The sequence below is a fragment of the Syzygium oleosum genome, unplaced genomic scaffold, assembly GCF_021117445.2.
Source record: "Syzygium oleosum isolate NSW1041296 unplaced genomic scaffold, Sole_v2.1 Sole_v2.34, whole genome shotgun sequence".
Taxonomy (NCBI): domain Eukaryota; kingdom Viridiplantae; phylum Streptophyta; class Magnoliopsida; order Myrtales; family Myrtaceae; genus Syzygium; species Syzygium oleosum.
The window spans coordinates 2,538,836-2,555,202 of NW_026607518.1; the positions used below are offsets into that span (position 1 = coordinate 2,538,836).

A 16,367-nucleotide genomic window follows, 5' to 3' on the forward strand; every position below is an offset into this window, starting at 1 on the left:
CGTTCTACCGTATGCAACCAATCAATAAACTCATCAGGATGAGCTTTACCATTAAACTCAGGAATCTCGATCTTCATTTCGAAATTTTGTGAAGAACGCTGATTTCCAGGTCGTACTCCTCGATTCCGCCCCTGGTTCAGAACCCCAAAAGGGTTTACGTCCTCCTCTTCATCATCGGATGAATCCTCAGATTCCGCTCCTTCTTCGGATTGAATGCCCAACCTCGCCTCCGCAAGTTGTCGCTCCAAATCCTGGATTCGTCTTCTCTGTTCTTCAATTTCTACGTCTCGCAGATCTCTTAGAAGCGGTTGATCGTCTGCTTCAGGAACGCCTCCACGCCCCCGGCCACCACGAGCCCGCCGTCCACGACCACGATTCTGTTCAGCCATTGATTCAAGCAACCTGTGCTCTGATACCAATTGATGCCGAAGCGTGATAGAAAAATTGACTGAACAAGAAAATTCGTCAGAAGAACAATTCGTCCTCCAAATATGATTATCAAATCAATAATATCCAAGTCTGCTGAAAAGAAACCCTAAAACAAGTTTATATAACCCCAAACGAAGCCCTACTAGGATTAGGAAACATCAAAACGTAAAATTACGAAACTACCCTTTACTAAATTAACCCATAAAAAATACTAAAAAAATAGAAAAACCCATCTAAACAATCTCGAATCGCGAAAATCCATCGTTAGTCACAGCCAAAGGCAGTGAGTATTGATCAGCACGCCGTTTCGCTTCAGCCGACCAAATTTGAGCTCAATCCGACTTCGTTGACTTCAAACCCGCCGATTCGTCTAGTCGCACAACGGTCCGCCGGTCCCCCTTAGGTTAGGTGCATCACACCCCTAATGAGAACATCGTTACCTGATGCGAACCCCAGTTGGGGCTTTCTTACATGCGGGAAGTACGGCTCAAGTTCGTAGTGGTTTTTTGGACCAAAATGCTCCAAAGAAAGGCTCAAAATGTGCTTGCGAGGAGCACAATTTGGTCGGCCCGCCGTTCTTTTCAACGGCGATGACGATGAACTCGGGGAGCTTATCTGGTCAAAGCAGTCAAATTCGAGAAAAACTTTTTAAAACAAAATCCAAGTCTTTATGGAGTTCCTGACAAGCGAGAGGCCCCTTCAAATGGTCATTGAGTCAAAGGCCTTCTAACTTTATGGGGTATTTTAAAACAAAGTCTAAGTCCGAGAAAAATTTTGAGAAATGACTGCCACTTCGTGGGAATTTGTGAACATTTCCCCCCGCTTTGATTTTTTGTCTGGATAGATTTGATCGAATACAAGTGGAAAGCTAATTTTGCCTGTCCGAGATCATACCTCCGTGTACATACTGTACCCCCTTAAAGATTATGACATGTAACAGACCATTAAGCTAAGTATCATCATGAAAATAGCTTAGGGTACCATGTTTGCTGTTTTCTTTTTTCTGTACAGAATTCAATATCAAATGAGCAAAGAGTGAAACAGTTTCCTTCAAAGCAATCCAATGTCCATAAAAGATCGTTCTCTAACCAGGTCAAGTTTGTTCGTCACAAACCATGAAACCGGATAACTCACGTACTGGTCTAAAAGAGATGCATTTCCGATACCTTCAATCTCCTGAACCGGTGGACGCAAATCACGGTCCTACCGAGAAGGCAAGGACCATCTATTTGTCCATGGGCGATGGATAGAGCACATTCGATCTCTAAAGTATGTTCAAACAGCCACAAACCGTCTGTATTTCCTCTTTCATTTGAAAATATTGCAACCTCGCAAAGTCGTCGCCTATGTCTTAATGAGCATGCTACTTTCAAACTCCATCCCGGACACACACTTGAGCCGCAAACCACTCTGATAAAAGATGTGGTCCTGCAATGTAAGATGCGTTGCTGACTGATGGAAAGAGAACGTTCCAAACGTGAAATTTTACCCATGGCCCGAAGGTTTCAATGAGGCAGGATCGGAAGGAAGTGATGCAAGGGTTTCATTTGAGATATACAATCAGGGAGCAATTCCCCTTACCTGCTTCATAGCAGGTAGCTCTTATGGATGCATCTTCATCTGGTAAAAAGACGGGATAGGTTGTTGCTGAAAGGTAAGAAATTCGCAACCTGGCTTTATGTTTTGTACATGAAACATGAATAGTTACCGTCGCATCCGGAAAATTGGAGGAAAATTTGTCATCCATCTCTTGCAATACTTTAAAAGTTGGATCTTCATAAATTTCTGGAACATAAGGTGCTAAAACTTCTACAAAAATTAGGTCTCAAGGAGGGGAAAGTATAACACGTCCACTTGTTGTATAAGTGGACAAAGGTGAAGGGAAAGAAGCCCGCCATCTGCATTAATACGGAACGCTGTCAGAAAAATATGTAAGGCTGTAGAGAGAAATAGTGTCGGTCAACTGAGACTCCGTAATGATGAGATGAAGTTAACAATCATTTGGGCCCCAATAAATGGTCAGGCTTAGCAGCATTCACAGTTCAATTGCATTAATTTGGAGAGGAATTTAATTTTTTAACCAAACAAATGTAGAGTTTATGGGGATATCAAAACTCTCAAACAAAGACCAAATCAAACTAATGAAAGTTTACCATATTGCTTTTACTTTGAACCAAACCACTACCTGAGTCTAATCTTTCACCCACAATTAGCAATGTAATCTAACCTCGATGAAGAGCACAGTTTGCAACCCATGACCAAATGATTTTCAAGTGATTCAAATATGTAAATAAACAGACAAAAGAGGTTGTATTCAAATTAAAAGCCAAACTAAAGTCACTAGTTTTAATTTTTTCCAAAACATAACAAAATTGTAGAACCAACAACGCAGAAGTTTTGTAGGGGTGCGATTTGAAAATTGATTTCCAGTTTTTACTTTTAGCCCCCCGTATCCCACTCAAAACTTGACAATGATCGGGAAAGTCTAGTGTCCAGAAAAGGAAAAGGAAAGTCTCACTTGGATGCTTCTGTTTATGTACAACTACACAACCATAGACGTGATGTCAATGGTGAGAGTTTCCTAATCTAATTAGCTAGGAGCAGAGTGGGAACACTTTATGGATGGATTAAAGTCTATGCAGTGCGAATCCCTCAGTCCAATGCCAAAAGAAAGAGGGTGTTACCACCGCACTGGAAAAGTGTAACATAGAGAAAGATTTTGGGAAAACCATAACAAGAGACTAGTGGTCCACATGATCATACCATAGAGGATGCTGCACCATAATAGGGATAGGCAGCTGGAATAAATCTTTCATATTTGTTGTGTCTGAAAGGTCGTACTGGAATCTGCAATGGAATGTTTGAAACCAAAACAATATGACTGCGCTGTCGGAGCCACAACAGCTTTGAATATGATAAACAGCAAAATAAAAAAAGTATTCAAACAGCAGATGATAAGGATTTATGCTCACATAATTAAGTTTGATTATTTTTTATGCTTTCTTAGAAGATAGAACTTTATTGACACAAATACCTCAGGTCCATCAGGAATAGACAAGAACAACAAACTGATAGCACAAAAATAATGCTCAATTCAATGGCAGAAAGGCACTGAAGATGCATTCTTGGTAAGTAAAAGATATCTTCTTGATTTGACAACTTTTTGCTTAAAGCCTTCTTATATGGCAATAAAATCAGCTTTGACCATCTACAAACTCGAGCAGGAGGTAGCTCTATCAGGCATCACTTGGAATAGCACTGTCGCGACCTAAAATTCCTCTCAGGCTAATGGATTGTTAAGACTAAGCCTAACTCGGGCCCTCCCAAGCCCTACCAATTCGCAACTTAGGGTCTAAGTTTTTAACATGCAAAAGTTTTCATGCTTGGAGTCGCCACTAATCAATTTATGGTAAGTTGATTAGAAACCTAAATAAAACATAGGGAGATATGTTTTATTCCTACGAACCAGAGATTCTAAGCCCGGGGACTTGATTACGCTAGATCTGGTCTAACGCCCTTTCGGTACCTTTTCTTTTCAAAAATGTTTTGGCAGGCAGTTTGGATCCATTTCAACTTAATTACTAACATGTGAGGTGATCATGCGGGTGCGCAAACCACCAATTTAACACCCAGAAAGCATTAAATAAATTGCAAGTTTGGAAGAATTACTTACCTGGAAGCAACGTAAGCATCTGCATTGTTAGCTAGAAAATCACATTGACACCCTAATATGATTTCTAATTAACAAGCAATTCACTCAATTTCTTTTTTGGATTTTCACTTATTTAAATGAAATCTAGCCTATATGCAATGACATGCGAAAATGACATGCGATTAATGCAACCTAGCATGCAAACTATATGTCGTGCGACGACGTGACCTATTTCTAATGACAAGACGAATGATTATTTTTGGTATTTTCTCAATTTAAATTCGGAATAATAAAAATGCCTAAATTAACATGCAAACTATGATGACTTAATCTACCCTAGCATGATTTCTTTTAGGATTTTTGTTAAAATTCGAAATAATGAATTACTTAAATTAAGAATACAATCTATCCTAATCTATCCTAAAACAATTCATTCTTCTTTTCTTGGGATTTTCATGGAAATTCGAAATAATAAAATAACCTGAATAATCTATTAAGATTAGAATATTACTTAATTTAAACTAGGAAATAAATCATCTCAAGTCCTAATTTAAATTAAATAACTACTCTATCTTCTAGATATATTTAGGATTCCTAGACATGCAAAAACTCTAATTAAAATCTAATTAATATTTTTTTGAATTTTCTGTTTATTTGAAAAAGGAAAGCAATTAAATAAACAAGGATAGCAACCACATTCAAAATGTCCACGCGATCCGCCATATTTGTTTCAAACTCGGATTAGGCACAAAAATCAAACTATCGGTCATATCTATAGGGTTATAGATATCGACGGAAAGCCGATTATTCAAATTTGGAAAGCGGATAAAAATCATTATCGTACCCAAGTGGTTATGGATAAGATAATAATTTTTCGTATCGCCGCGTATCGAACCTTAGGGATAAGGTCGGATAGTCGTCCAGATACGTTGCTAAATTAGGAAGTTTTCCTAATTTTGAATATTTAAAAATATTGCGGATATATCGAACATTATCCTAAGATATCTAAATATCCACATGATATTCACGAAATATTCAAATACCCATATTAGGAAATTAAATATTCTGAAAATATCGGATAATGTTGAATTATCTAATTTGCAGATAACTTCCAAATTCGAATTGTGGATCGGGATCGGGCTTTGCGGATCGAGACGGTGGCGGCGACGGCAACTGCGGGCGTGACGGCGGTCGGGAGTGGCTCGGCTAGGCTCCGGGCTTACGATGGATCGCGAGTGGCGATACCGACGATTGATGGTTGACGCTCGATTGGAATCGCGGCTGGATGGTTCACGAACTTGCCAAAAAAATAAACCTGTAAAACAGAGATTGATTGTGACCGGTGGCTCAAGGTACTGGACGGCGGAGGAGCGAGGACCGGCGGTGAACGATCACTGTGATTGCAAGGATGACGGCCTCCGAGCTTGGGGATCACGGGTGAGCCACCAAGTCAGTGTGCAAATCCCTTCGTGGGTCTATTTGTCCAAGCTTCCACTGAAGACTTTGACCACCACTATACTCAAAAGAAATCAAAAGGTGGCGTCTTCTGCATGTGATGACGACGAAGCCATGGGACTCGTGGACAGCTGAGGATCTGCTGAAAACTTGCTGGCTTCGCTTCGAGACTGTGACAACATCGTACTGAGGGAGAACGCGGCGTGAACAGCGGCAGCAGGGAGGCGGCGTTGGTGCAGCGGTAGGAGCAGCGGCGGGATCCTCAAGGCCACCCGTCTGGCCGTGAGGGGAACAGCGGCCCGGACGGCACGGTGGGAGCGGCGGCGGCGGCGGCGTCGTCGGCCGCCGCGCAGGAGGGCGGCAGCTCGGACCACCGGATGCGATGGCGGGGATGGTGTCTTCGGGGCACCAGTGACACACGGCCACAGGTCTGGCCGTGAGCGGGTGCGACGTCGGTGGAGGCGCGGCGGTGAGGCAACACGGATGCGGCGGCAGGACAAGTCCACCCGTGATCCTCTGATCTCTCCCCCCCGTTCCTCTCTCTCGCCTCTCGCTCTCGCTATTTCTCTTCTTGAAAATTGTCCGAAATTGTGTGTCCTCCCTAAAATCCTGACCTAATGATGTATATATAACACTAATCTAGGTCAATTAGATGGGTTCTCTAGTCCTAATGGGCTTAGGCTTGGGCTTAGATTTTAATTTAATTTAAATGGGCTGAATTAATTAAGGATAATGGGCTGAATTAAGCTCAAATTAAAACAACCGAGCCCGTTTGACTTGTAATTCCCGGCCCTTGCCTTCCGAGCGAGCCGAGTCTCGTTCGATGAAATTTTAAGCTCATTCGCCACTGCCAATCTGATGCAAAAAATGCAATTAAATTAAATGGACCTAAACTATATGTTTATGCAATTTAAATATTTTTGTTTAAGGGTTAAAAATTTAATCCCTAATTTTCTATGCAAATTACACTAAATGATACGCCAAAATTTAGGTGTCAACAAGCACAAATGGGTTTCAGACAGTGGGTTGCTTTTATAGTTGTCGACTACTACTTTGCACTGCGCAAATTATGTCTTCTCTGCAGTTGCTACCGGCAAGTACCCAAACCAGGAAGCTTATTTCAAAGGTGAAAAATCACACCATCATTGGCTCTCACAAAGAAATGAAAATGTCTTCCAACCACTAACATAGTGGAATCCAGACAGATCAATGGATGGTTCACAAGCTCACACAAAAGGAAAGTGCAAATAAGCTATAAGTAAGATATCTAAGGCTCAGATCAAAAAATATATACATCTAATGCGGAAGAGCCAAATACCTGCTTTGCTAGGGACAAGCTAGTGTATCCAAGCCTTTGGTATTCAACCTTGAACTGGAAAACACCATAGACATCTGGAACCTTAAATGAAGTAGAATAGACACCCTGCAGGAAGACATGATAACAGTTGATAAAATTTCTGGAATGAGGAAAGGCAGAGGGTGAAGAGTTACTGAAATTTATATCACCTTTTTGTCAGTAGATAAAGTTTTCAAAACATAAGGGCTCATCATGTAAAACTGAACTTGAACATCATCTGAAACATATGGTTCCCAGCTGCTTCCAGACCATTCGTATATCTCAATGGAGTATTCCTACAACAAAATGTCAATAAAAGTGGAATTTTCCTTTTCAAAACCCAAACCATCTTTCTTTTAGGCATTACAATCAGAAGGAATAAACTTACCAGGTCATCATTGATCCTATACATCGCAGGTTCATCAGCTTCCCCAACTTTATTGTGTTTCACATTCACAGCCTATCGATAGGGAAGTGATTTAAGGTGATGAAGTAGAAATAGAAAATAAATAGCAGCAGCAACGAACAATAACTAAGCATCATCCCATTGCGCTTGACCAAACAATGACCCCCTATACCACTGCACTCTATTGTCAGATATTGTCACGCCTCGCACCCAACGAGCGCGCGGTCATCCCTCGATGGTCGATCATTGAACGCGACGTCCCAGGACGCGTCGCCGACCCAAACGAAACACCCAACAATAAAGGCAAGCGGAAGCGAAATTAATTAACCCAGACAATAAACAATGACAAAGAGATAGCACGAAACAATAATTGCATACCATCATAAAGTAGTCACTATACAAAACGATAACTTGGGCTACCAATTTAGAACCACAATTTTCAAAAGGGGGCGGTGGTTGACAAGCTTATCTCCTCTACAAAAAGCACTCAAAAGACAGGGTAAATGATCTATTCTTCAATCCCTGTGGTGCTCTGGCGGCATCTCCGAATTGATTACGGTCGTGGATCTGAAATGGTTATATAATAACCGTGAGAACGAGTCTCAATAAGCAACCCCCTAAACCCCACGTAGGCCAATGCGTACCCAGACAAGTCATACATGCAATCTACCCCATAACATATAAAATTCGCATCATTGTACTTACCTCGTCATCAAGCCCATGCCAACTCTACACGTTAGTCGTCACGTGATAATGCAATGATAGTAATTAAATAACACATCACAATCGCTCAAACACCAACCACGCTTTCACTCAATCAATCCAATTAATTCAACCAGCCAATTCAATCACACTCAATTCGCATACGTGGCCGACCAACTTTCTCACGATCTCCCAAGTCCTTTCACACGGCCCGCGTCAACACGTCTCAAGCCAGCCCTCAGATCAAGCCGGGCTCAGTCCCGCGTAACCACGCCTCAGGACATTTCTCTCGACCTGCGTAACCACGCCTCAAGTCATTACTTGCCTTTCTAGCCACACCCGCGTAACCACGCCTCAGGTTGGCAGCCCTCAGATCAAGCCGGGCTCAGTCCCGCGTAACCACGCCTCAGGACATTTCTCTCGACCCGCGTAACCACGCCTCGGGTCATTACTTGCCTTTCTAGCCACACCCGCGTAACCACGCCTCGGGTTAGCGTGCCTCGAGATCAAGCCGGGCTCGCCCCGCGTAACCACGCCTCGGGACATTTCTCTCATGCACATGCACCACCACACAATCTGTCATCTAACACGTCGTACATTTCACAATCAAATTACCAAACTCACACCAATGTCAATCTGGTACACTCTAACAACCACTTTAATTCACACTCCCCACATCGGTCCACCGACCCAACATTCATGTCGGCACATTCAATTAATCCAATTCACCCACAAGCGCCACGACAATTCAAGCAGGCATATTTATCTCAGTCAATCACTAAATCAGCCGCACAATTATCGCCACAATAATTCACCAATTAAGCACAATCAGTCTAATTAGCCCACGCCTAATTAAAGTCCTAAGCCGGTACTAAATTTCACCTTAAACAAGTCTAAAAATACCCAAAGTACTAGGTAGGATTTAGAAAGTCACTTACCTAAGTTTGGCCCGGGAAAAGTCGGCTCAGGCCCAAAATGGCCCGGGTGAACAGTACCGGACTGGGCGCGGGCGTGGGCCAACAGGCGCGGTGGCCGGCCAACGCGGGCACAATGGCCGATCGGCGTGCCTGGCACGCGGGTGCGATGGCCGTGCGGCGTGCTGTGGGGCGCACGGGCGAACGGACGGGCGACGCGCCTGGTCGGATGGGTGACGCGCCCGGGTCGGACGGGCACGGCGCGGCGAGCCTCGGCCACGGCCCGAGCTAGCTCAAGGGCTGTTTGGCTACGGCCCTGGCTGGCCCGAAGCCGCTTGGCCACGGCCTGCCGTGGGCTGGCCGGGCCGGGCCGGCTAGCTGGTCGGGGCGGCGACCGACGGCGGCGGCGACTACGGCGACGGCGACGATAGCGCGGTGGTGGCGAGCGGCGACGACGAGCTGCAGGAAGGTAGAGGTCGGCCGGGGGTGGGGGCGAGAGGGAGAGAGAGAGGAGGCTGGGGCTGAGGGGGGTGGCGGACCGGCGGCGACGCGGCGGCACAGCGCGGCGACTGTGACATTCCGAATTTCGGCCCATTTTTGGGATTTATAAAATGCGTAATTTGTCAGTGTGCTTATAGTAAAATCTCGCCCGGGAACTGATCACTCCCGATGATCATTTTAAATTAGAGATTTCGCTAGAATCGCACTCGATCAAATTTGGCCGTTATTTAGACCCTGAACTTGGCAGTCGATTTTCGGGAGTTTCGGGACGAAATAAATTGGACGGTGTCAATATTATGGTAGCCAACGTTGAGATTTTCAGGAATGATGGAAAAATGGGAGTTTTTGACCACGTGCGAATTTGGACTAGTAGACCTCCCTCGTTATAATTTGGCCTTTGTCCCTTTTTATATGCGAGGCTTATTTTGGACCGGTAGATCGTTTTCGGTTTTGAATTTGGACCATCGGTTTGCAAATAATATTTGAATGTTCAAATTATTTCTTATTCTATTTTCTCTCTCTCTCTCTCTCTCTCCTCCCTCTGCCGCGCCCCTCCCCTACGCGCACGTTCTCTCCCCCTCTGCCCGCACGTCCCTTTTCTTCTCTCTCCTCTTTTCTCTCTCCTTCCTCCTTTCTTCTTCTTCTTCTTCCTCCTTTCTTCTTCTTCTTCTTCTTCCTTTCTTCCTCCCCGCCCCACCGGGTTACGCTCGTGTGTCTCGTGCGCCCGACGCCGACCGCCTGAGCTCGCCTGGCCACCGCGCGTCGCCGCCGTCGCCAACTAGCTCGACCGCCGCGCCGCCGTCCGCCAGCCGCCGCCCCCGACCGGCTGGTCTCCTCCCCTGCTCCAGATCTGGTTTTTCCTCCCTTCTGCGCGCGTGTCTTCCACCGCGCCGCCGTCCGCCGCCGCGCGCCTCACCGCCCGTCCGGCCGGCGTTCCCGTCGACCCGGAGTCACCGTCCGTACCGCCGATCGTCCCGAGCCCGACCGTTCCCATCTCTCCCGTCCCCTTCTCTCTTTCCCTCCACTCCGGGCCGGATCTAGCCGCACCGGGCGTTGCTCGCCGCCCCCAACCGTACCGCTCTCGGCCACCGACCGCCACCCCACCGCTTGGCCGGCCACCCAGCACCACCCCCTTCCCTGTTCTGGCCACCGCTCCCCTCCCCTGTTCTGCCCTCACCGCCCCTGTTCCCGTCGCCGCCGTGGGCCGCCGCTCGAACGCCGGAGCTAGCTGGCTGTTCGGCGAGGCCCCCCGCTTGCCCCCTCGCCGCCGAGGCTGCTGCCGCCTCGGCCCGGAGCTCCCTTGCCGCCGCCATCGCCCGGCCGTGTTCGAGAGCCTCGCCGATCGCAGCCGCTGCGGCTGTCCCAGCGATTTCCCCCGCTGCCCAGCCCCGTTTTCTTGCTCAAGTCGAGGTAAGCGACACCCTAAACCTTGTCTAGGACCTTGCGTATTATTAGACTTGTTTAGGGGTCGTTTAGGGTGAGATTGGCGGCTGATTAGGGGCTGTTCGGGGCTGATTTAATGGCCGTTTAGTGCGACTTGGTGGCTGAATTGTGGGTTGGCTCGAGGTGAACGAATGGACCGGAGTATGGGCTGAATCGAGGTGGTTTATCGCTGATTTTATGGCTGGTTTGAAGGTCGCATAATGCTGGAAAATTATGTCGAGTTTATTAGTTGTTTGTGTGATTCAATGCTCGATTGGCGATTGTTCGGGTTGTTTATTTGTGGCTGAATTGAGGGGGAGGATTCGATGGATGGTGCGGCGATTTTCGAATGGTGATCGTGATAGGTTGTTTTATGAGTCGAGTGGAGCAATGTGCGGGCGGAATCTTGACTGTTTAGTGGTTGGTCATTGCGAGATTTATGATTGATTTTTGGCTCGAGGAATGGCCAGTTCGATGAGCCGATGTTGGGTAATCTATAGAACGAAATATTAGCTATGTTATATCGGAATGGCGTGCTAGTGAGGCTAATTGTGCGGCTGTTTGGTGCTGATTTTATGACGGTTTAATGCTGATTTTTGTGTCGGTTGATGCTAAATTGGTGGCGGATTTCGGGGCGAGTGAATGGGTCGGATTGTGGGCCGAAATGAGGTGGTTTATTGTTGAAATCATGGCTGGATTGGTGGTCATTAATGCTGAAAATTATGTTAAGTTCATTGGATGTTCTTGTATGATTTAACGTCCGCTTGGTGACGATTCGTGTTGTTTGTTCGTGGTTAGATTGACGCCTATTATGTGAACTGTGGCTTGATGTGACTAGAATGAGTGACGATTGAGCATAATATAACGATATTTGAATGTGATTGACATGGTAATTGATTGAATTATGTGGCGTATGTATTTGCTTGACCAAGCCCGGATCGATCGGAGGGCTGCCAACCTGAGGGGTGTTGACCCGGGTTGTGAGAAAGGACCTGTGGGGTGTTGACCCGGGTCATGTGAAAGTTTGTTTGTGAAAGGTCCTGTGGGGTGTTGACCCGGGACAGAGCCCGGATTGATCGGAGGGCTGACCTGTGGGGTGTTGACCCGGGTCGTGTGAAAGTTTGTTTGTGAAAGGTCCTGTGGGGTGTTGACCCGGGACAGAGCCCGGATTGATCGGAGGGCTGACCTGTGGGGTGTTGACCCGGGTCGTGTGAAAGTTTGTTTGTGAAAGGTCCTGTGGGGTGTTGACCCGGGACAGAGCCCGGATTGATCGGAGGGCTGACCTGTGGGGTGTTGACCCGGGTCGTGAAAAAGTTGGATGGATGCGCATGTGTTTTGTGCATGGATAAATTGGGTGAACGTACGTATGTATGTCGTTCGAGTGATTGTGATGTACTTTTGGGATATTATTGCGTTATCATGATTTGACTAATGTGCAGTGTGGGTATGTGATTGGATGGCGAGGTAAGTCCATTGATGTGAATTTTATATATATGTAATCGGTTAGATTGCATGCTGAACTTGTCTGGGTACGCATTGGCCTATGTGGGGTTTAGGGGTCTGCTTATTGAGATTTATCTCATCCCCCGTTGTTAAACATTTTCAGGACTGGAGTGACGGATAGTCGTCATGTGCTGTTCGGAGACCGGGAGTGACTTTGGGCATTTGATGTTTCATTCCACCTTTTTGGTTGCCCCCGTTTTGTATAGTGAAGTAGGTTACCCAACCTTTACCCCTTTTTTTTTGATGAACGTGTTTCTGCCGTTTGTATCTGCCAAGTATTTTTATAAAATGCACATATTGATTTTATGCTAGTGATATCCCCTGGTCATGGTTAATCGTCTGGGTTATTTATATTTCGCTTCCGCTTGCGTATTCCGTTTGGGTCGGCGACGCGTCCTGGGACGTCGCGATTAATACGACCGTCGAAGGGGTGTCGCGAGCCCGTTGGGGTTCGGGGCGTGACAGCGACGGCAGTGGGCAGCTGCGACAGCGACGCGGCGGCGACGAGCTGGAGGAGAGATGGAGGTCGGCCTGGGCAGTGAGGGCGAGGGTGAGGGAGAGAGAAGCTGGGGCCGGGACGGGGGGGCGGCGGCGGCGAGCTGGCCGGACGAGCTGGGGCGACGGCGGAGGTGGGCCGGCGCAAAGTGGGCCGACGACGGGGTGGCTAGGCGACGCGGCGGCGACTCGCGCAGCGGAACGGGCAGCGAGCCGAGCTCACGCGCTCGGGAGGAGGAGTAGGCAGAGTCGGGCGAGGCTACCGGGCGACACGGCAGCTCGACGACGGCGCGGGGAGGACGGCGGCATCAGCGGCTGGTGGGGTGGCGTTGGGCGGAGGCGGAACGGCGGTCGAACGGCGGTCGGCGAGCAGGGCACGGCGGAGCAGAACCAGTCGGGGGGGAAAAGAAGCCAACGAGGAAGAAGAAGCGGAGAAGAGAGAGAGAAAGGAAAAGAAAAGAAAAAGAAAGAGGAGAGAGAGAGAGTTGCATGGGGAAGGGGGGAGGGAGACGTGCACGCAAGGGGGGCAGACGCGGCGCGCAGAGGAGAGAGAGAGAGAGCGAGAGAGAGAGAGAGAGAGAGACTCAAAGTCAAACCTCTCACTCGAGTGCGATCCAACGGACACGGTTCAAACCTGAAAACGATCTAACGGTCCCCTATAATCCTAATTAATAATATAGGAAAATGGCCAAAATAAAATATGCCAAAACACACCACGAGGGAGGTCTACCAGTCCAAATCTGCACCCGGTCAAAAATCCACTTTTCACATACTCCGGGTAATACCGACGCTGGCCACAATAATATCGACACCGTCCAATTAAATTCGTCCCGGAACTCCGAGAAATTCGACACCAAAGTTTGGGCTCTAAATAACGGCCAAATTCGATCGAGTGCGATTCTAGCGAAATCTCTAATTTAAAAATAATAAAAACCCAGGAGTGATCAGTTCCGGGCGAGATTTTATTATAAGCGCACTGACGAATTATACGTTTTATAAATCCCAAAAATGGGCCAAAATTTGGAATGTCACATATATGAACAGTTATGTGAGAACTAAAAAGTAATCCGGATGAAACCTTTTCTGGTATAATTCCCAGATAAAACCATAAGGCACTTTACCACTCCACAGATGACACAAATAAACCTCAATTTCACCAAGGAAAATACCTCATACCAGAAACGTACAGCCAATCTATTTATACTGAATGTCTCACCTTCAGATGTCCTCTCTCATGGACTATCCATTTGCTAATTTCAGTGAAGAACTGCTCGTTTCCTGCTTTCTCATGCCTGTTTGCACAAAAGCATATTCATCAAATTCATGTACCAGCTGCAGATTTGGCAATATTCCCGAAGTAATGCACCAGTATAATATCATCTAAAATCATTTTGTACATCTTATGCACATGTCATTCTGAGAAAGAAAGTAAACGGAAAACGACAAATGCCACATTGAAGACCCTCAAGAACATAATCAACGTCCAAAATCTGTAACTCCATGTTATGGCCCAATATGCGCAGTCCAAAATGACGAACAATGCCTTCCTAAAGAACTCTCTGAAATCTAACCCTGATTGACATATCCCACATATAACAGTATAGATAATACCTACATACATTACAGAATTTGAAAAGCATCATCAGACAGCTTAAGCATTCTGTGCAAGTTCAAACCGTATAGAGAACAGTTTTGACACATTAACACAACCAAGACCAATGACTATCAGACTGAAATAAGTAGAATATATACTATCACTTATGAACACAAAAGCCGTACAACTTCAAATAAACTTTATTTAACTTTCTTGGTATTGCAGAATGCCAATTTTTTCTGAAATTGCAGAACATATTCAAATGACATGAACACACGACAATATACATACTAGCACATTTTTTCCCAACCAGTGAGCTAGAAGATTGACCATGCCAGCAATGCTAAGAGAAACTGGCTCGCTCAGTCTTCATCAAGTTACTACAGCACTCAAACCTCAAACTCTACGGACGGAATTTGTTTTTCATTCCCTTAACATCATATAAGGTAACAGAAGCTTTCTTCAACCTGCATCTATAACCAGGGACCGACCTGAAAATGCAATAGTGGGGAACTTTGAATAAATGCGAGTTTCAATTCAACATTTTGACCTAACATTAAATTTTGCCCCCATTTATTTTTCATAAATGTATATAGCTAAGTCAACATTCAACATTTTCACTTCAATGTGTCCCACAAATTGATAAAACTTAATAAGCAATTCTAGAATTATCGTATTGTAGCTGCCACAGATAAATCAAACCTATTAAATATTCCCTTTTATTGGAATTTTTAGGGTAAGAACACTATTCTAATTACTAAAACGCTGCACTTGATTTATTTGTAATTCTTGATCAAAATTTTCCCCCACTAACAAATTTTCTATGTCTATCCCAGTATGTAATGCATTCTCTTCCTCCCCCAGCCCCCTTTATTCTGGCATTAGTAGTAAGGACACCCCAAAGGATGAGCAGATTCATGCTCCAAGGAAGGATTGCATACATATAATAAATAAAGCAGGGTCCCCAAACGAAACAGAAATATAAATCCTACTTTGGTAAAATGCCAATCAGAAAGAAAGACCAAAAAATAACAAGAAGTCATAGCCTCACCCACCAGGTTGAGCTCCCAGCCTTCTGCACACTTGATCTGAACAATCTGATAAACAACCAGATATCAGCTTGGAAAATGGAAAGATGGAAAGGACAAATTAGATCCCTAAATTTTGCTACGTACCGATTGCTGAATATACTCAATGAGCCGGTAATCAATACTCTAGCATTGTTTCTCGCCTGAAATTCGAGGCATGTAAAGTGAGAAATATTGTTGGACTGCTTGCTACTATAGAAACAAATCAACCACTTCAAATGCAGGTTTACTGAGATGAGTTGGGAAAGTATCCTTGGGTTTCTATGAAAGTTTTCTATTTTGCGCCTAACAAAAGGAAAGGATTAAAATACATGGATACCAGAAAGGAAATGAGCTTATTGCAGGCAATTCAAGGAAGCTTGGTTGCAAACCTACGCAAATCATGATGCAATCAAAGAAGGATCTCAAGTGATGAATTATTTCTAAAGAGGAAAGAAGATATCTTATAATTGGCAAGTTTGATCATCAAATCGGAGGAAAGTATGTATATGACATTCTCTATATTTTGCAAAGTATTTGTAGACAGTAAAAGAATCTTTCCATATGAAGTTTGAAAAGCTTGATATCAAAATCATTGAGATTCTGCAACATTTTCGAAGGATCGAAAACTCCTTTCTGTGCAAAATTCTCAAAAATTATTGGAGGCATACCAAATTATTCTGAGCAAAAGCTTAAAGCGTCGTACGAAAGGATAAGTAACTTTGGGTTGAAATATTTGATATTCTATTCAATTTATTTATTCAAAAGAAGGGCATTACATATTATATGAGATATTATATCTTTAACAGCAAATTTGTGCAAAAGGTTTGTTGAGTTTATGCAAATTAAATTCGAGACAAGCTTGAATGAAGAAAACAAATTTCTTTCTTG

The 16,367-nt window shown here is 45.1% G+C and overlaps 1 protein-coding gene across 1 annotated transcript; it reads right to left on the reverse strand.

Annotated features, from left to right (window-relative positions):
- Positions 1 to 1,301: 1,301 nt before the first annotated feature.
- Positions 1,302 to 15,702, reverse strand: LOC115666558 (dolichyl-diphosphooligosaccharide--protein glycosyltransferase 48 kDa subunit-like). Its single transcript, XM_056305056.1, has 8 exons — positions 15,585 to 15,702; positions 15,465 to 15,506; positions 14,032 to 14,107; positions 7,261 to 7,332; positions 7,043 to 7,168; positions 6,855 to 6,959; positions 3,193 to 3,276; positions 1,302 to 2,327 (listed from the first exon to the last, which is right to left on the reverse strand). The coding sequence occupies exons 4-8, from the start codon at positions 7,282 to 7,284 to the stop codon at positions 2,205 to 2,207; spliced, it is 462 nt and encodes a 153-aa protein (XP_056161031.1). The 5' UTR covers positions 7,285 to 7,332; positions 14,032 to 14,107; positions 15,465 to 15,506; positions 15,585 to 15,702; the 3' UTR covers positions 1,302 to 2,204.
- Between the last annotated feature and the right edge of the window lie 665 nt (positions 15,703 to 16,367).